The sequence below is a fragment of the Agelaius phoeniceus genome, chromosome 1 (assembly GCF_051311805.1).
Source record: "Agelaius phoeniceus isolate bAgePho1 chromosome 1, bAgePho1.hap1, whole genome shotgun sequence".
NCBI classification, from domain to species: Eukaryota; Metazoa; Chordata; class Aves; order Passeriformes; family Icteridae; genus Agelaius; species Agelaius phoeniceus.
Window position 1 is genome coordinate 116,373,705 of NC_135265.1, and position 22,066 is coordinate 116,395,770.

The 22,066-nt window shown below is 37.0% G+C and overlaps 1 protein-coding gene across 3 annotated transcripts in view; it reads right to left on the reverse strand.

Moving 5' to 3' along the window:
* The window catches only part of TOX (thymocyte selection associated high mobility group box), a 217,831-nt gene that overhangs the window by 15,305 nt on the left and 180,460 nt on the right, over window positions 1-22,066 (reverse strand). For all 3 annotated transcript variants that reach the window (XM_054633558.2, XM_077185864.1, XM_054633553.2), the window contains one exon: window positions 10,841-10,921. In XM_054633558.2, the coding sequence (XP_054489533.1) occupies window positions 10,841-10,921 (81 nt within the window). The remainder of the gene's footprint in view (window positions 1-10,840; window positions 10,922-22,066) is intronic.

Genomic DNA, 22,066 nt, shown 5'->3' on the forward strand with positions numbered 1-22,066 from the left:
CATGAAAACATGGGAAGAATTTTCCCCCCCTCTTCCCAGTTGTATTTTTAGAACACTCCTGAGTGTAGAAGCAATGATGGGCAGGTTTACTGAAATTTCAGAAATTCAGAAGGTTTGTTAATTAGCAGCATGGTCAGGAGACTCCTCTTGGGTGTCCCATGCTTATTACACATTACAGGAGATGCAGGCTGTGTTCTTTCTTGAGACACTTGGAAGTTTTCCTGAGAGCACAGTCCTCTCATGGAAACAGTTTGTCTTTCCATGATGCAGCTGACAGGCTCTCTGTGGTCCAAGCAGGGATAATTGCTCCTGAAGTGTCTAAGGGCAAATTGGCTAAACTAATCCTCCTGGAGAGATGAGTGCTGCAAAAAGCCTTTGCTGACATACTGATACACACTTCTATTTCATTTGTAACTACAAAGATGCTGCCATACACACCTTTAACAAAGAAATAGGGAACCCAAGCCAATTATTGGGCAATTCTGAGTTCACACATAAGTGGTGGATGCATGGCCCACACTGATAAAATTACAGACATATAGATAGTATAATTTGATACTTTAAATGCTGAATTGTGTTAAGAGGAATTGCAGAGTCTTTGGTCAGAGATGAATAACACTTATAACACCTCTGAGAAGAGCTCTGCAAAGTGATCAAAAGGGACAGTTTCAGTTGTCTCAAGCTATGAATCAGCTTTCTATATGTTTCACCACCTCTTGATCCAGTACAAAGCACAACACTTCAGTTTAAGAGCAAGTATTTTGCTATAACTTAGGATGCTTTAAGTCATATGTGATCTGAAACCAAATTGTCCAATATCAGTGGAAAACACATCAATATTATCAGTTACTGGAATCTTGATAAATGAACCCATTAAATGCCATTCTTTAGCATACTGCACTTTCAGCTTTTTTCTGCAGATAGGTCAAAACCACATATTTTGTAAGTATTGCTGGACCTAATAAAATAGGTGATATCAAGTATTTCAGCTTTGTGATATCACTCTCTGCTGTGAAATATAACAAGAAGCATGTATGACACAGGTCACACTATGACTTTGGGCTCAATTGCTGTTCTCACAGACTAGAATGGGCCTTGCACTGGTCCAGTGCAGTATCAGACAGCTTTAGACAAGGAATTTTATTATGGGTAAAAATTGGAATTAAGAAAGAATGGATTTAACTTTCCAATAAGGGCTTCAAATGCAGTTACATTCCCTGCTTTGCAGGTTGGATTTCAGCCAATATTCTCTTGACTTATCCAAGGAAAACAGCACACAACTTAAAAAGCTCTCCCAAACCTCTAATTAATCTGTTCCAAACCAAACCAGACAATTTCCATCACTAATTTATAGGATGAAGTTCTAGGACAAAATTCAGATATCTGTAGTGGAGACCAAAATTACAAATCCATACACACAGGCCACCAAACACTGGGGCCTAGTAAATCCTAAATGCTAAAAAGTCTTCTTCTAGACATGAGGTGAGGACATCTTCCATGACAACTAGCTGGAGAATGGTGGTGCACACCCACCACTAGAGGGTGACAGAATATTACATTTAGTTAATGGCAGGTGGTGGTATTTTACACATCCATTAGTGAACATACAATAGGGTGACAAATCAGTTTTTCATAACAGTCCTTTATGGTCTTTGAGTGGCTTATACTTGTTCTGGAGAACAAGCTGAAGCCTTACTGTAAATCTTAACATTCTTCATAGTCTAGGAGAAGGATTTCCTATGGACCTGTCTCTCCTTCTAACATCATCACTCTTGTCTAAAGTAAACAAAAAAAACCCAAAACTCAGAAGGTGAAGACAAGGCAATGGAATGGTACAGAGAAAGTATGACTGCCCTTTAGGCACAACAGAAATCCCCTTCCCATCCCCTCCCCCCCAAAAGAACCTGTTGTTTTTCTGAAACACAAAGAAAAAAGGGAAGATCATTTTGAAATCCCAACAGAAAGATAATGAAAGTAGAAGACATACAGAAAAAGGGGTGGAACAAAATAAGTACTACTGTAACTCTGATGATTACAAGTATAATTATATTAACTAAAATTACTCGTGGTGCATGATCCTTGGTCCATGAAATTATTTTATTTGTATAATATTTTCAAGGAAGTCTGTGATGATGCAGATGAGTACTGTTCTTAACAGAAAGTGTTCAGGGTGGATAATTTTGCACACCTTTGTTAAAGGTGTGTACGGCAGCATCTTTGTAGTTATAAATGAAATAGAAGTGTGTATCAGTATGTCAGCAAAGGCTTTTTGCAGATGCAGATGAGTACTGCTCTTAACAGAAAGTGTTCAAGGTGGATAATTTTGCACAAAGTTTGGGAAGTGCTGAATCAAGTTATTCCCCATGATTTTCACCAAACTCATGACTTGCCTTCCAATTTAGTGCAAAGAGAGCTTTCCCATGCACCTCTATTCCCCCACTGTGTGCCAAAACTCCTTGTGCTTTATTGCCAAATTAAGGAATTAAATTAGGAATAAGGGGTTAGGCATTGCCCACTTAGTTGTGCCATTCTTTCCTGAAGGGAATAGCCCTGGGCCTAGTGATCATTCTTATCACACTGCACTCAGGCACAGGGAGTGTGTCTGCTCCTTAGAGGAAAGTGACATTGGGATTTCACCCTATTCAACTCTCTCCTGTGGTTGAGAAATGATTTTTGGTAAAGACATCCTGCTCAATTTAGCTGTGATATAAAAAAAAAAAAAAAAAAGCCTAGATGATGCCATTTTCATCTCCATATCTTTGGGATATAATCTGAAAACTTGGAAACAATTTGGAAACTCACACTTTAAGCTCTCACCTATGTATCTGTGTAACCAAACAGCTCTTGAAACCTACACATGGGTATTGGTTCTCTTTCTAAATTGTGTCTGCCTTCTGGCTACTGTTGGAGATTGTAATCCCATTTCTGTTGGAACATAAACATCCATGTGGTTGAAAGTAAAGCAAGGACATGTTTTAACAAGGCAGTACTCAAAGGGCCTGGTCTTTAGACTACTGAATTTAAAGGAAAATCTATTATTAATTCAAAGAGAATTTGGATCACAGCCCAACACTGTTACTGTTACTTAAGTATTAATGTCTGGATGTCCATTTTATTTTTAATGAAAAACAGGTAGGATCTGACTAATAGAGGCTGAGAATCACTCGCACTTGATGATCACTACTTTTGACCTCTGATCCATAAGAAACATGCCTGGAATCTACAAGTGCCTACACTTATTTCCATTGTTAACATGTTAATGCAGTTTTTGTTAGAAATGTTGCCAATAAGTAGGACTACAAAGATGTATTCACAGATGATGTATATGGATATCTTCAACTTACATAATTTATACATGCTTCATGTTGAGAATTCTTTTCTACCATAGAATAATACGTGGGAATTAAATAGATTTTTACAATAATTTCACTCTAGTATGGAGTGCTCAACTAATATTGCTTCTTGCAATGTGAAACTAAAAAGTCAGTGTTGTCCCAAAAGAAACCAGAGGTGTTCTATTTAGAGACGAAAAAAGGGGTTTTTTTTTCTTGTTCTATTGTTTTCAGAAAATTAATGATCAAAGCCTTTCAGTTGGAGCAATATAATTTCAGTTGTTTACAGATGAGATATTATCAAAATGCTTCTTTATTAATAACACCAATTAAGCTCTCCTTTGTAGTAAAATACTCAGTAAATACATTCAGAACATTCAGTAAATGCTCCTGGTACTACTGGATGCTTATGTGTCCTTTAAATATATGCTGAGAAACGTCCTCAAGGACAAAGCAAGCCTTATGGCCAATATGCAAACAACAAACAGTGTAAGCAGCTTTACTTGTGGGCAAACACAATATATTACAAATTCACAATTTTTTTTTTTTTTTTACAAAGCCATAATGGTGTGACATAGGTCTATCTTAAATCAGAAACAGGTATTTCTCTTTAAATAAGAAATGGAGGTCTGGCCTCCTCTCTCTGCAGACTGGAACATGCACTATGTGAGGATTTCAAAGCCTGGAAAAGAGCTAAACCTAATTCAGGTTTTACAGTAATATGTATCATAAACCTACGTGGTTGCCACACTGTTGCTTTCCATGACAATGCCAGACTCACACCTGGTGACTGGTGTCTGTCCTTGAGCCATGCTGAGGAGTTCAACCAGCTTCAGACTCTGTGACCAGACTGAAGGTTACATTCAGGAAACAGCAGTGATTATGTCAGCTGGTACCAGGATGGTCCAGGCTGTGCAGGCTGTGATCAAACTTAGGCAGGTCTGACTCAGCTTAAAAATGAGTTATCTTCAGTACTGTGACATTACAGAAGCAGATAGAAGGAAATTGGCTGCATATTTATGCAGCTCCTACAAAGCTTACCTAAGCTTAAGTTTGCATCTGCTGTCTTTGCTGTCTCTTTGGTGGAAAGAGCATCTTGAATTGTTTATTCCTTCTCTCAGCTTTTCCGTGTTTACATAATCCTGTCTGTTTGTAACATTTTGGACATTTTAGGTGACTTCCAACCCCAAGCCTGTCCTTGAGAAGAATCCCTTCTTCTAGCCTGCGTGGGCTCAGCCATTTTATTAATACCCCTGTGAAGATGCTTATGAAAGAATGACTTTTCTCCAGCACTGCTTTCTCTTCCTGCTTAGCTCTTTAACTCCTACAGAGGTCCCTTTGATTTAACTCTATCCACTCCAGTGGATAACTCATATGCATATTTGCAGCTCATCTGCCTTCCTACCTAAGTCACAAGAGGATCTTATCAAATGACATTTCCCATTTTGTTAATTCCAGTCACCTATTGCAATAACAACATCTGGGACCCCAGAGAGTTCAGAAAGCTTTTTGACACATTCTTGATGTTTCAGAAACAAAGGAGTAAGCCATGGGTTGTCATCTATAATTAGTCAAGGTGGCTCAGAAGAACATCTTCAAATCTAAATATACATTTTGTCATCACCTACAGGGGATTGTCATGGATTCATTTAGGATATGTAAGTAAAAATGGATGTTTTATGAATGTAACCTGGGTACATGTGATAAAGGATATGCAACTTTAATTTGATACAAGTGTTTTAATTCCCCAAATGGAAGCACTAGGCTAATAGTGAAATCTAGTTTTATTAACTCACTTCGAAAACAAACACAGTTCCTCTTCAAATCAAAATCTGGCTTCTATCAAGATCAAGACATTTCTGCCACTTTTTGGCAGAAATTATGTGAGAGCATCTCTCAGTTTCTGCACTGCTGAATGTAAAGCATCACATGATATAGCCTCAAATCAAATTCATGGCACTAACTTAAATATAGTTTGCTCTTTATTTTCAGCTGCAGTAGATCATTGGTTTCCTTGCTAGACAAAAAAAAAAAAAAAGTTTGGACTTGTGTTATGATTAGACAATTCTTTCATAAATATATGTTTACTTAGCAGATACTCTGATACATCACATATTTGCACATAAAGGATTTAATTTGAAAATATCTGACTATATCATAATAATTCCAGAAATAATGAAAGAATGAAGTATCACAGAAGCAAGAAGTACCTGCTTTGGAAGCTTTTCATTATAGTTTTTCTATCTAGTAATTCTAATGGAAAAAGGTAAAACTTGTATGTGTGTGTCATCACTCTGGGACTGGTTTTTTGCTTTAAGAGAAATATTGCCATATGCCTTGTTGCACTTATAGCTACCAAAAAAAATGCATAAAACATAACTGTATTTTTTATTTATTCTTTCTCTTATGCTTTCACTGAGAATAGCCTAACTGGTTCATGAAATTCCAAAAACATCTGCATGGACTAGGTTGAGATATAATGTAGGAAAAGCTGTTCTCAGCAGCAGGTGCCTCTTTGCCAGCAGCAGAATGGATGCTGCTCTCCTTGCATGCAATAGCCAACCTGTTAAAGCACTGACCAGGAGACAAGACAGTTCAGTCACTAACTCTTGTCAAGAGATATTAAGAATTTTATTCCCAAAAGAAATGTCCTAAACCCCAGCAGCTGCTTATTTCAGGAAGGACTGAGCCAGGATAAAGTGCCCCCCTACATCTGAAGCTTGGCTGTTATGAAGCTATGCAGTTACAGAAAATTAACTGTGGAGAGAGCACACCTGCACACACGCATTTATTTAGGAGTTGGGAAATGAATAATCAGGGAGACCTATTATATCTTTTTGCTTTTTTATATGTTAGGCAAGTGCTTTCACACATACATATATGAAATTGGAAACTAATACCAATTTTATAATTTTAGTTTTGAGTTATAGTTGGGTTTTGGTTTTGTTTGCTTGTTTGCTTGTTTTTTTGATTATTGTATTTTTATTTTTTCTTCATCATGGTCTCCATATTGCTTTTTACAAGAAGGTCAAATGTTTTCATTTATGTTCACTGCATTTTTAAGAGACTTGAATTCCTTAGGCTGATCATTTTTATTACACCACGGGCAATGTAACAGATACTTTGGGTCCCTGGAACTCTCTGGTTACAAATTGCTGGGCTAATGGCATTAAGGCAATGTCAGCCTTACAGATATGACCTTTAGTTTGCTTATGAACCACAATTGCAAGATGATGGACTAGGAAAAGCTAACTCTGCCATAAGTTTCAAGAAGCAATTTTACATGTCCAAAGGATTTGCAGTGTCCACAAGACTGAAAAATGTCCAATGTGTTCACTTCAAAGTCAAATGAGGACACCACTTTGACTTAGACACTGCATCAGAGTTTTGAAATATGCCTGACTATTTTGATATTGAATAATATTCCCCTTGCTGAGAGGTTTTAGCTTCAGCCATAGTCACTAATATATATCTTCATGAAACTTGAAATTGTGGAGAATTAAAGATTCATCTAGTCAAAAAGAATAAAAAAGGGACAAAAAAAAATCTTTTTTGTACTACTGAAACAGATACAGTTGTACTGTTATAATTTACACATATATATGTATTACTTATATGCACATAAATATGTTATGCATATTGAATACCTAACATGAATATATTTTATAAATATTTCTATAAATTTTATAAGTTTTATAAATATTCATAGATGAGCCTATGTAGTATATGAAAGTATTTTACATTTACCCATATACATCCATGTTAAATATATATATTTGAAAGATGCAGCAAAACCTCTAATGTCAGCCAGAAAAAAGGCTGGTTAAGCTAGAAAAAGTGCTTGTTTTATGAAAAAAAGTAAAATTGCAATTCACAGCATTTTATGTAATGCTGTACAAATTACCAGATACCAGAGACTGCATTTCTGGACCTGAATAGTACTAAAAGTTGCAACTAAGGGCAAATATAAAGGCACTTGTTTACAATGCAAAGGCTTAGTCAGTACTATAAGCAATATGGCAATCTGCATAGCAGAAGATACAATGCCTTGTTATGTGTTTTTACTTTACCTATCAATTCCTACACACATGAACAAATTCAAAAACACATTAATTTCAAGCAATATAAAAAGGAGAAAATACAGGAAATAAACTTATAAATGAATGGGAATTAATGCATACTGACATATTTATACAGTCATATGTTTACCTTATTTACTGTGTGGTAGGCCTACATGTCCTATAAAGACATCATGAAAGCATTTAAAAGTGTACTAGAAATGGGCTGGCAATCCTATTACCAGAGTTGCTGGTGACACTTCCACTCTTTTCAGCTATGATTTAGTCAAATAACACAGTCTGATATGAGACACACTATGGGTGTGTGTCACCTCTGTGTGTGTGTGCCAAACTCCGAACAGAACTGCTCAGCTCTCTAAACAATGAACGGGGAGGGGAGGGGAGGGGAGGGGAGGGGAGGGGAGAAAAAAATCAGAGTAAAGGGGCAAGGAGCTGAGTGTCATGGAGCAGGCCACTCTCTCCACCTGATGCTGCACATCCACCCCAGAGCTTGGTATGAATACCAGTGTGTCTGAATTTCATTATTCTGCTATCAGGCAGAGGCTAGGAAGTGTCCTGGCAGTAGGAGTTCTACCTTGTTCCTCTGTAATCTTCTACTTTGACTATTCTGGAATCTCAAATGGCCAAGGTGGGTGCCATGAATTCAGTTCCAAGTCTGGACTACTGAGGTAGAACATGGCATATGTCCAGTCCTTGCTTTTCAGAAAAGAGAAGACTTGCAAATAAATGCAGAAAAAAACATGCACAGACTCTCATATGCTCACTAGTTTAAAAACCAGTAGTACTTCATGAAAAAGGCAGCAGAATCAGTGTCAAAAGGATAGGAAACAGAAAAGCAGCTGCTCTGGGAGGTGTAAGGCACCTGCTGAGCTGGACAGAGGGGACCTGAGCAGAACCCCTGCCTACTTATGCCTGCCTCTTCCTGCAGACAGAGACCTCTAGGAGGGGATATGAAAGGAAGTTTGATAACTGGATAACTTTTGGATAGCCAAAGCATATCCTGATGGGATATGAAGCATAATTGAGTATCTCATAGCTGCCACCCCAAAGTCATTGGAGCTCTGCTATGAACATGAAGGGCTTAATATTGTTCAAATACTTTGAAAAAAAGATGTTCCAAGGAGAATACACAAAATTAATGAGAACCTGATTTCACAGTTGTGTTTGAAAATATGGACTATATAAACTTCCTGGTCCCAAGTATTACTGAGAATTCCTTTACACCAAAGCACTGTTGGGATGAGCAGCACAGAAAATTCTATAAAGCAGCAAGGTTAAACAACATGCAGTAAATATAACTCAGGAGGATCCAGGGTGAACACCTGATTATAAATGTGAGGTACCACAGAGTGAGGCACAAAGCACAAAATATAACTGTGAGCAAATCATTAATATGGTAATAAAGAATTTTTGGAAAAAGTGTGCTACTTTTGGCATGTCTAAGCTTTTGATAATGAGGTCTTGGAATCTTAATAATACCATCTAAAAGTAGTTTTTATGGATGGTAATGTAACAACATGAACATAAAAGACCATTTTGACTCCAAATAACCTTAATTATGTATTATATATATTCTCTCATGCTTACAGGCTTGTCTAAAAAACCACAACTCTTCTGGTGCCATATAAATATTTAATAATGATAATGTAGAATATACTGATATTATATTACAAATGGTTATTTTACATCCTTATTCCAAAATGGACTTGCTTTTGTTACATGCCAGCTCTTTTAGAATCACTGAGTGTGTTCATGGGAATAAGCAATCAGTACTCAGCTTCATTTAGTTTATATTTTTATACTTTCCACACTAGAGGAAAACATTACATTATGGGCAGAATTTAAATAATTGCTTAAAAGTTAAGAAAATGCTTCAGTGCTTTTCTGACTAACAACAAATTTGAATATTTGCACTAATGGATTAATGCACTGAACTGATCAAGAGCCTTCCAAATTTTTTTCTAAAAAAATATTTCAGAAAATGCCATAACATACTCTTTTATTGTTTAAAAAATCACATTTTTTATATTGTGCATTTCAAAATTAAGCCACATAGAGTGTTACGTAAATAGTCCATGATGTACTGAATAATGATAGCCAAGTTATCTTCTAAAGTGAAAAGCTGGGTTAAAACTGGAATATTTTGAGCTTTTTAGACCTATCTTTTGCCAATAAGCAAGCTATTTCAAAAAGATTTGCTTGTGTTCACATGGTACTCTTTCTGAAGGCAATGATTATTTCTGGAACCAAATAATCCTAATACAGAAATGGAAGGTAATAACTTAAAGTAAAAACTGTAAATAACTTTAATTAAATGCAGGAGTATTTATAATGGCAGATAAAAAATGGAAAGTTATAGGACAAAATCCCCAAAAATGAATTAGGTGGCAGCCATATTTCAGACTTTTAAATTCAGAACAAACACTGACCAAGTACAGAGATAATGCAGAAGCATGCACGAAAAGTCCTTGCATGGCTAATCATATAGCAAACCCCCTGAAAAATTAATATGGTATACAGAGTATCATTGTGTGCAGGGCCCCAAAAATATTTTGAAACTAACCAAGAAGTTCTTCTCATGTCCTATATGCCAGTCCTTCATACTGTGCTCTTTACCTCTAAAATTGAATTTTATTTAAGTAGGAACAAAATTTATCTAAATTTATTTTGACAGTCCCAAAACAAGTGGTTCTAACTGGTATGATTCTGAAGTTGCTCAATGGGTTTTTTCACATTGACACAGTATAGTTATTTCACATTGTTCTGCATTGCAATAGACATTTAATGTAATAGACATTTAAAACTCTATTACAAATTCTAAAGACTCTACTGCAAAATTATGGGTACTGAGAATGTTTGAATAAATCTATTTAGAAAATTGCTAGTGGCTGTATATTTGGTGTGTTCCAGTAAAGAATGTACTTTATTTACTAATGCCTTAGTGGTGACCTACACCATGCTCACAATGGCCTGCTGGACATAAAATGGAAGTTCACATTTCTTATGAAAACCTGCAGTATCATCTGAGCTTGATTATTTCTGTCATGTGATTGCAAGGTAAAAAGCAGTAGTAAAAAAACCCAGAAAACCAAACCCAGGCATTTTGTGTGTAATATATATTTTTCTTCCTTATTGGTAGCACAGTGGCTGCCTGGCATGTTTGTTATATGGAGGTCTGTTTGCCACTACCTCCTTCCCCTGTTGAACTTACATGTTACTCCCAAACTGAAGTGCTGTCTTGATGACCAGGAGGGAAAGGATGTCTTTATGTGGACAGATGACTGTGTTTATTGAGCATTTGCAACTTAAACACAAGTTTAAGGTGATAATAAACAAGGCTATTTGCACTAAATACTGCGGTGCTCAGCTGAAGATGGTTTGCAATATGTCACTATATAGATGTGTGTATGTATATACATCATGTGTTACCTTGGATACAAGGCTTGCTCTGTAGGCAGCTAACTGCTTCAGATACTCCTTCTTGGCAGCTTCAGTTTTCTTTTTGTATACCTAAAAACAAAGAGTGGCACATTGGTAAATTAATCTGGTTTTGTTTTTATATATCACTCGTGTGTCTCTATGTCTTTCTAAGTAAACAGCCTTTACTCCTCATATTGCTTAAAGAGTGAAATAATAAACATCAAATATTTTAAAGAAAATATTATTCCAACTGTGAAACACCATTTAACTAACCAGCAGTACTGAAAAAACAATATCCCTCATTGCACCTCAAGTTAAATTGCTCAAAGTGAAGTGTAGGTTGCACTTTCAAATGGGACCTTTGGGGATGGGGGAAGGTGGGTGTGACCCTCTCTGCTGGCTTCCACCTGTGAGACCAGTTAAAACCCTCTGAGGAAGACAGGAATTTGCAGAAAGACATTTGAGCTAAATGAAGGAGGAGATGACAGCGCCACAGATTAGCCAAGAGAATTCCTCTCTTCCCTGGGTGAACTGTTGGGGGCAGTCAAAGAAGCTCATGGAGCTGCTAAGGATAATAAATGTTAGTCATTATTCCAGTCTTGATCCCATATCGGTCTAATTAACTTCTCAGAAGCATGGATCTATTTCTGTACATTTCTCTCAACTCACCAAATTATTTTAAATGTGGCATGTGCACAATCTCATAATAGATTAAAGACCTTGGAGAATCACTTCAATTTTTCCCAGATTTCAAGACCAAAGACTATCTGCAGGGTTAAGCAGGACTTCATAGCACTACAGTAACGTGATGTTACAAAAGCATGTGTAGATGACCCATGGAGCCTAGCTAATGACTTGCTGTTAGCCATGTCACTGACAGATTTAGGAACAACTCAACATTTCTGTTTGCAAATATTGTCATGAGTTTCTCATTACTTCATGTTTTGGGTTTTTTCCTGAAGGGGTAGATTTAGGAGTCATGCATGCATCTGGGCTTCATGTAACTAAGCAGGACTGACTCCTCATCTTTCTTGTTGAAAGGAGAAGTTTAGAAAATATCTAAAGGTTTAAAAGTGAGGGAGAAAAATAAAGGGAAAGAAAATTTACTTTTTTATTGTTGTAATATTTAATGATTTTTAAGTCACGTGCCAAAGGTTAATCCACATGTGGACGGACATTTGGGGTTCATAATATTGCACAAAATGAAACTGCAGCTTTGTGTATCTGTTGTCCACTTCTCCAGCCAAATGCACAACCTGGGCACCTGAGGAAAGCCCCCACGAGGAAAGTAAAGATTGTCCACCTTCTCCCTCCCATTCCTCACTGCCTGGCTAACTGGGCTATTGATTCAAAGCTAAAAGACAGGCAAAGCTATTTAGGAGGACAATTTTGGGGTGTTCTTCTGAATTCCACAGCTAAAAGCACACATGAACATCTCCTCCCTAGAAAGATAAACTTTATGGAACTTTAAAGTGTTCTCTTTTGATCTTCCAATGCTTCAGTAAAACCTGCAGTCCTGCAAATGGAGAGGACCTGGCAGCACAGAGTGTACACACAGAGGACAATACAGTTGCAGACAACAAAGGGAGAGTGGCAATGTCAGGCTGGAAGGATCCAGTACAAAACCATTTTTATAAAGAATGTACTCGTGAAACAATTTTTTGTTTCACTAACTCTTTACTTTCAGACACAGAACAAATCTCAGATACAGGCTGGCAAAACTCAGAGGCTGCCTAAAAGGATTAAAGATTTTGCTTCCCAGGGAAGCAAAAGATGATAATGGAAACAGAGAAGTCTCAGGCTTCAAAAATTGTAACTATAAAGACAGAGAGGGGAAAAGATTGGTTTTAGCTGTGCAACTGTATCTTTGCACCCTTGTAATTTCTCCAGATTAAGATAAATACGTAGTGTTTGTTGATCTCCTACTGTTCTGCAAATAAAAAAAAAGGTAGCAATTTGCTTCTTAAGTTGTAATCATTTGTGATTATTAGGGGAATTACTATTTGTTTTGAAAACAAATAAGAAATTAGTCAGCAGTCTGTTCCTAGCTGCTAAAATTAATTCAGCTTGACCTACAGAACAAAGACTAAGTTATACTGCTTTGTATATTGCAATGCCTCTGCATCACCCTGATAGCCAACTTAAAAAACAGAGCTGAACAACAAATTTTACACAGAACAACGTTCTTAAAAGAATCATGTATCTACTGCTTCCACATTGGGTTTTATTTTGCATTACACAAATATAAAAAATAGACACTCTTGCTGTGCTCCTACAGTCACAGCATAATTGAAAGAGTCCTCTGGGACCTGACTTTTCCTGCAAATAGTCATACTGCACAAGGTTAACTCAATAATATGAAACTAAGAACAATTCTGCAAATCTCTACCTGAAACATCACTACTTCATAGAAACATCATCAGACAGTTGTTATTTATTTATGTCCTACCTATGCATCTACCATGTTCAGTGTACACACTGCCTTGCCCTCTTCTTTTGAATCTTTTGGTGAATGAATAATAATCACATGAACACCATGTCTTCCCTGGCACAATAAAATTTACTGATGTAACAGGAGGTCATTATAGTAAAAAAGTCCTTACTGGGTGGGAAAAAGTTTTAGATTACCTCAGCCTGCTTTGATTTTAGCATTGGCAAGAATAGCTCCTGCAGGCTGGCTGGCCTGGAAGGTCATCAGCTCACCCCAGTTTGTCCCTGGAAAAGTATTTTGGTGTGTTCTCTGGTTGAGAGGTTGAGCTCTCACTGTGTCCTTCCCCAGGTGCCCACTGCTTAGGTTAGCATACAAGTAGGCTGATGATCCTCATGCTGGTTTTGGAAATTGATTGGTCATAGCCCAGACTAAAAATTAGGGTAAGTTCTGCCTGTCTGGGAAGTAAACACTTGGTAACATAAACAGCAACAAAGTCTGCTCTGGCCATAAATATTTCTCTCTGAAGGTAAATGAATGTGGCCCTGCCAGTGGTACCAATTCACTGGCTCTGTGCTGGACTGGACTTGCACAGGGGGCTTATGAAGGCAGGGCAAGTGGGAAGTGTCTTCTGCATGTGCAGCAGTACCTCAAACAGGTATGAACAAGTCAGCTGCTTCTTTCAAACTATTTGAAATTTTTTTTCCTGCAGCTGTGAGAATTTTTTAGCCCTCAGGCTTAAATAGTTTTGTGTTGTTGTAAGTATAAGACTTGTATCCTCGCAGCACTTTTGGGGAGGAAAGACTTGTGTCATCATTCAAGTGTGCTCTAGTAAACAGCTGAAGGTCTTTTGAGCTTCCTGCTAAAGACGGTGCCAAATTATCAAGCACATCATATCCAGTAATACAATTAACATTTTTCCTGTATCATAAAGCATGGTTCTGTCTCCTGCTTATCTATACTCTAGAGTGGGAACATTTAATTTTATTTATAGCATCTTAGAAATCTCCTATAAGGTCATTTTCTTGTCCTCTATCAAGCAAGCAACAATTATGAAATAAGTAACTTGACAGGAACATATAGTTATGGAATTAAGTAATTTCCATTTTCGTTTAATTCGATTAACATGATAATTGAACATCAACTGATTGTCACTCAGGCAGCAAAGGCCCATTCTGATTCAGCAGCATATTTGTGTCCTTACACAGTATTTTATTTTCTATATTGTCCCAGTTGTGGAAAAAGATGAATGTTGGCAGAAAAAGACATAATTTTGTATATGCAGGGTGGGTCAGTTTAATTTATGCTTTTTCTCTTCAGCATGTTATAGAAACCCCAAAACACCAAGACTGCCTACATTTATCTATAAATGGAACTTGCTGGCATTATTTTCCTACTGTGCTTCACACATACAAATGTAGACAGCATAATACACAGGTCCCCATTTAATTGCTCTTCCAAGGTAGCTTCAAGTTCCCTTACACTGTACTGCCAACTATGTAAAAAGGAGTGAGCACAAACCCCTACTTTGTGCATATAAATATAGATATATTATGTATAAATATAAATGTAAGTAGAAATAGAAATGGAAATAGAAATAAAAATAGAAATTAAATATATAACATATAATAATACAATATATATAATATATAACACATAATATAATATATATCATATATAATTTTAATTAGGCTACCAGGAAAAATTAATGCCCTGGGCTCTCACAGGTTGGTACCAGTCCCCAGGCCATTTCACCAGCAACATTTAGCTCAGGTTTCCTGGGCTGCCCATGTATGTGGGCCACCAGAGCTACTGCAGCAAGGACTGAACTCTACTTATTAACAGTGATACACATCCCTAAACTGAATGCACCCAATATTCCACTTGGAGACAGAGGGGTGGCAAGTTATGGGACAACAACTCACAAATACTAGATTCACCAAATTAAAGCCACAGTAGAACTTAAGCACTTTTGCTTTATGCTGTCAGATTCTGGTCATGTTTTACTTTATGTATTTTAACTGCTTTTTAGTTCTTGTCTTTTTGGATCATAAATTCTTTGAGGCAGGCTTTATGCCTCCTGTGCTTTTCTATGTGTTCTATAATATGAAGTTCATTACTGGTAGATAGATAGATAGATAGATAGATAGATAGATAGATAGATAGATAGATAGATAGATAGATATAGTTGAAATATACCTGTAAAACATCTTAAGCCAGGATTTTGTTCTGGTTAGCCATTTTTTCACAATGAACTTCCTCCCAACTTGCTTGTGGAGGATTATCAACACGTCACAACACAGTAAGCAGCAGGATTACTACCCTGTCACTTGTGGCTTGCACCCCTATTGCCTGAGGGGAACAGGTCTCCCTTCCCCCAGTCATCACAAGAGCTCAAACAGGCACTCAAATGTCTGCAACCACATCCTCAGTTTTGACTATCAGATGATAATGGAAAATTATTGCTTGGGACTACAGTCCCCTTTGATTCTAGAGATGATACTTGGAGATAGTGAACTAAACTGACTCAAAATTTTAGGAGAAAAAGAGACTTTCAGAATTTGTGTTTTATGGAAGTCTGCAAAAGCTCTGTGGCTCCTAGATGACAAAGCAAATTACAAAGAACCATGCTACTTCCCTGGTTTTGCCTAAATAGATGGTACGAGGATGACAAAGAAAGGGAAATCTTCTGTTTATCTTGCAGATATCTCCTTAGAGCTGAGAGTTGCAAGCAAGTTATATTTGTCTTTTTAAAATGATGTAAAAGTGCCCACATTTGTTTTGGTGGAAGTGTTCCAGAAACCCCACAAAACAGTATATGCAAAAACAGTAAATCAAAAAGCAACATGCCTGATTCTGTATTCTTGGTCTCTGCAGTGTTATATCCCATGGGAGTGTCATTTTCACGGACTACAGTTACAGGAATGTCATCTGATAAAATACAGTAGGCTCCAATCCAAAATTAAATTCCACATTCAGATTGTCATTCCTGGCCCTAAATATTTCGGCTCATAGAGAAAGCTTGTATTTTTTTCCAAGTGGGAGACATATCTCTAGTTTTAATCTCCTGATTTTGTATCAAAAGCACCTGGAGCTGCATACACTCATCTAAAATATGGAGAAAGATATTCCCACAGCAGTCAGAAAAAAAAATCCTCAGAATTGCTTAATGGACATTGAAATATATTACCATTTGATTTTCAATCTAAGTACATACAGTAACAAAGAGGCCCAGGGCTAGCTATATGGCTCAGTAGTCTCTTTGACTGTAGAGCATGGAAAAGACACTGATGACATATTAGAGGCTTAGGGGAAAGAATTCTGTCTTTCTGGCATGTGGGGGAAAGATCACAGGCCAAATTCAGCTCTAGCACAAACAATGAGAGTCCTGGAGAACACTGGAAATTGCAGCCATTTGTGCCAGGCCTAAATAATTTGACCTTACAGTCTTGATGCTTTCAGCTTACAGGAACAGGACTGCACACTTTATCAGAAGTACGCTGGATGAAAGTTGAGTACAAAACAAGTGACATTAAACACATGATTTATCTGATGATTATTTTCACCTGCTGGTAGTCTGTTGTTTTTTTTTTTTGGTTTTTTTTTTTTTTTTAAGGATGTGAGCCTGAATGGAGATATAATAATGGGGCCTAAATCCAGTTTTGTATGCAAATGACATAAAAGTCATGTTCCTATGGAAGTCAAATGTAGGGCTAAAAGCTGGGGAAGAAGAATAAGCTGAAAATTAAGGCTATTATTTATGCACATTGCTACAGCAGTATTTGAAACCCATGGTCCTTTTGACCCATCTGCTTCCAAGTACAATAAGAAAGTGGAGTTAAAGTCAACATTTCATAACTCAGGGGACTTGTGCAATATTTCTGTAGGAGCCAAGGTTGTTTTGTGCTGCAAATGAATGTTAGAAATCCACCCAGAGCAGGGGGTGTCTGATGTTCCCTGTGACTTTACAGAGGGCCTGATACATCTCCCCTCTGACCTCAATGGAAGTTAAGGGGTTCAAGGACTGGCCATGTAGAAGCCAGGGTGGAAAAACCTGAAGATATAAATTTACTTATGCATAAATAGACATGAGTTGTATCTGCACATAGTATGTGCCTCTTATTGGCCCATTTGTGTTCCAGCTCATTAATGATGCTTTCATTCCAGATGCTTTCAGAGGAAAGGAGAAGGAGAATACACCAGGATGAGGATCAGTTGTGTTGAAATCTTAACACCCCAGTCTAGACCTTCAAAGGGTAGAGATGCAATGTCAATAGAGGAGGAAACTGAAAAGAAAAACAGTGCATCTCCCAAACACTCCCAAGATGCAAGACTGGTGAAAGCACATAGGTGCAAGTAGCTGGGAGGAGAGATGTAAAGTTGCTGTCTGTTGTGCCTATTCCAGAATCCATTTTGCTTATATTTCACTTTGGCAGTGTGCACACACAGATGTGCCTTCTCTTCCTCTTCTCATTTACAAAAATAAAACAAAGCTAAACCTTGTGTGGTTGTTTATCTACTAAACTGGAGGTACTTTCTCATCCTCTTACAATTGTGTTAGTTATTCCTTGGAGATTGCTTCATTAGCATGGAGCAAGGAAGGGTTTCTAAAGGGAGAATAAGAGATAGATAAACAAATGTCTGTGTGAGTACATCAGCATGTATAAGGGAAGAAATTGAAAATTTGTTTTAAAAATGCTACTGACTGCTTTGACCTCATGGTGTGCACATCTTCTGAAGCTGTTTCAGCAGCCAGTCCCCTGAGCTGCCTGACATCCTGACACCAGGCACCCCACAGGCACGGCAATGCAATGGGGACACAATGGCTCTGCCAGCCATGGGGTGGGTGATCTCATCTGTCATGTCAAGGGATGAGATGCCATTGGGAGGGAGGATACCCTGGGAGGGAGGATCTAGGTTGCATGTTCCCAAGACCTCTTCAATCTTGGATCCACTTTGATCTGACTTGTGGTGTTTCACATCATGACAGAAGTTCTGGAGATATGAGGTGTTGGCCAGCATTGCTTGTAAATCCCCTCCTGATCTACCCGGTTCATCCCAGCAGTGGATAATGTGCTGCTATGTCTAAAACATCCCTGTGGTCACAAGAGAAACTTATAAAACCCTCTTTGTTATTTTTCATGTCCAAATCAGTCTGGGTTCCTTTAGAGACAAAATAAAAAGCCCTGAAATCTTGGGGGTTATAGGGAAATGGTAACAGCACCAAAAACATTGACACTAATGCACAGGGACTTAGTTTTACATAAGTATTGGTAACATACAATCCAAGTTCCATCAGTTATTAAAGAATAAACTGCAGCTTTTATCTAGTGGGTCTTTGAACACCAATGAGGAGTAAATGATTTGATTTTGTGAGCTCAGAGGATTTGTCAGATGCCTCATATGTATAATTCTGGCTCTTCATATTCCTGCTGCTTCTAATTTAGCAGGACAGGCTCATAATTGAAGCAAATTAACTATTTACACTTGCCACTTCTACCAGGGGAAGAGGACACATCAGCAGGAAAGAATGAGTGGGAAATTAAATTCTTCCCACTTGTGTCAGATCTGCCCTTATATAAACACATTAACAGTAATTTCATGAGGCGTCAACCATAGGAATAAATACTGAGGGATAAAATAATGAGGTGTTGCTATTGAGCTGAACTGTTGCAGCTAATATTACTGTCTATGAATTATGCAGCCTGAAAGAAAGCATCTGTCACAGCACTCAAACAGTCACTTCACCTGCTTCTTCTGATTGCTAAGTTTTGGGTGAATCCCTCCTTCTCCCAGCTGTAGGACCAGGGCAATGTTGAAGCAAACACACAGGAACACATACACACACACACACACAAGTATGCACACTGAACTGTTCATAGGAGGTCAAATTAATTCCTACTAGAATTCCAGTTAAGTCACTGAAGTAACACCAGAGATTAATTCTGTTGAATGTTGAATAGACATTCAATTCCATTTTTAGAATAACAGAACATTTATTAAGGTCTTTGGCTGAAGTTTTAAAGTTACACTAATGTAAACAAGAACATTTTGTTTGTAATTTGCCACATCTATTACAGCTTTAGTAGGACTCCAATTAGAAACTTAAGGTTCATTTAGTACATGCACATCTGGTACTGATTTAAAATTACTTTCCTTTTTCATCTAAGGACAGAAAATGACCTAAATAGCCTTTTTACCCAGTTTAAACCAGTGTTTGGTCTGAAAGCCAATGACTCGACCATTTAACATGCTGATCCCTTTTTCCTAGGGGCTGTTTATCTCCCCTTTGCAGTAAAAAAGTGTGCAAAGGGCAAAGATGCACATAGATAAGCTATAGAAATGGGATGCACAGAAGAATAGTACTACAGAGAAAACAGTGTTTGTGATCATAAGAGAAGAACTGGAAAAGTCACTGAAAAAAAATATCCCAGTGCTATGGCTACAGCATTGAGGAGAATGTACCTCAACACACTACTGCTACAGCTGCCTACTGTTCACAGATTTATTAATCTGAACAATTTTAGAAAGCATTTACAGTGAAAAATGAAGCACAGTGCCTGCTCCTGATCACATTTAATTATTGTACTCTATCCAGAATTTGAGAAGTCCATGACAAAGTCCACCATGACCACTGAGCTCCCTTTAACTTCTAGACTCTGTAGATAGAGTTGGACAAATAGAATACAGGCACACACCAGCACTGTTTGCAAATGGGCTTTTTACATACAGAAATTAATGGGAACATATGATCCAAAAATTCAAATATCTTCATATGATAAAATAAGAGGGAAGTACACTGGTATCTGCTTTAGTCTAATGAATTGCATTATTCTCATGGTGAGAGTATCAGAGTGCAATCCATTTTAAGCATAACCCTCCCCTAACTTCAGTAAGGCACCCACAGTCAGGTAGTTCATAACACCATTTCCTTTTTTGTCATTCAAATCCTAGTTTATCAAATAACACTTTCCTAGTTCTTCACAGTTTGAAAGACAGAGGTGGTTATAGCACAAGGCTTTTCAATATGCCAGGTTATCAAAATTTTGTTGCAAATTCTTGGGCATATATTGCCCTTAGGTCATTATTGTACTGAGTTTCTATACTTTTATTTATTCTGTGGTCAATCTTCAGGAATAAACAAGACAAATTCTATGCATTTCAGAAAAAAATGGCTCAGATCACAACAACAAAGAAGATTTCATTTTAGCATGAAAACATGAAGCTATTCTTCTTTCTCAAAAGCTGCATTATGTTCTACTTTCTGATTCATTTATATTTTCTATTTAAATAGGAAAAGGAGTTCCAATTCAGGAAACATAATTTGGAAATATATTTCTATTTAAATTTCAGAATAAGCATTAGCTTCCAAAACATAAGCCAGAAGCTTTATGATAATTGAATCCTTTTCAGCAAGTATAATTCATCAATAAAGTTGTCCTTTAATGATGTTATTGTTTCTTTATTTAACTATTTTTGAATTTCTGAAGCTCCTTCAATGCCAAATACCAAATGCTACATTTATCATTTGTATTTTTAGAGTCCAATTTTCCTACCAGAGACATAGATTTCATAGCAGTTACTAATGCTCTGGATCTGAAAAATTAAGCCTTTAAAATACAGACTATCTAGTCAGTTAAGATGTCTTGTAATCATTACTTTGTACTATTAGATCCCTAATGGGGAAAAAAATTAGTTTAAATTTATTGTAGAAAATAGGATTGCCAATTTTATTTTTTTAAATGGGAACTATCTTTTATTATTTTTGTACAGTACTAAATTAGAAAGGGCTTCAGCCTGGAATTTTAAAAATGTGCTTAATAGATAATAATGAATAGGCAAAATGAGTAAAAAAGCAATGAAGATATGCTAACACAAACTTTTTAAAGAACTGGCTTAAAAACCATAGTTGCAGCCATTTTTACATGCATGTGTCATATGGATTCCACAATGCATCATTCATCTGTGTTTCAACTTACATTAACAGCAACAAGGAAAATAAATTTTATTCTGTTCTTACATCATAAATTTTGCTCTCAACTATGAATAGGAAATTTAAGGTAAGCTGGAAATTTAGGGTTTCATGCATTTTTCTTACACATTTCTATGGAAGAGCTTTAATATTTTGGTGGTAGTACTGACATGACAAGCTCAAAGGAAATGTGCATTCTATGCATTTAACAGTCTTTTAGGATGGCCTTTGCAGGGCATATTAAAAAAGGGAAAGAAAGACACAACACAAGAAAATAACTCTAATGTGCCAGTGCAAGTGACTTTTCTGATATCTGTGTTCAGAAAGTTACTTTTCCTCCAGCTAAACCTTCCAAATGCTGGCCTTATTCATTGATAGATGAAGATAAAAAGAGGTTGTTTTTTTTTTTTTAGTTAGTCAGTGAGTGGCAAATCTTGATTCTTTTTACACTGGTATATTTAGCAAGGATCTGGATGTACTTACACCACCCTGTTATTAGCAAAGTAACCCTTCTTTTTTTTTTTTTTCCAAGCCCAAATAATTTTACCTACCAATAAATCATTAAAAAGTTTGCTTTAATTCTTAGTTTTTTAACTGTAATTTTGTAATAACAGTGCATGAATGAAGGAGATTCAGTTCATTCCCAGTACTTTTCCACTGTCTGTGCTAACATCAACCCCAGTCCAGGTCTCCTGTAGCCAATATAACTCTCACCCAGCACATTCTTTCCTTCCATATCTGTTGCTTTCTTAAAGTTCCCATTCCTTTATCAATCCAATCCATTCTGTTGGCATTTAGTAAAAATGCAACCAACTACAAGAAGAAGAAGAGCAAT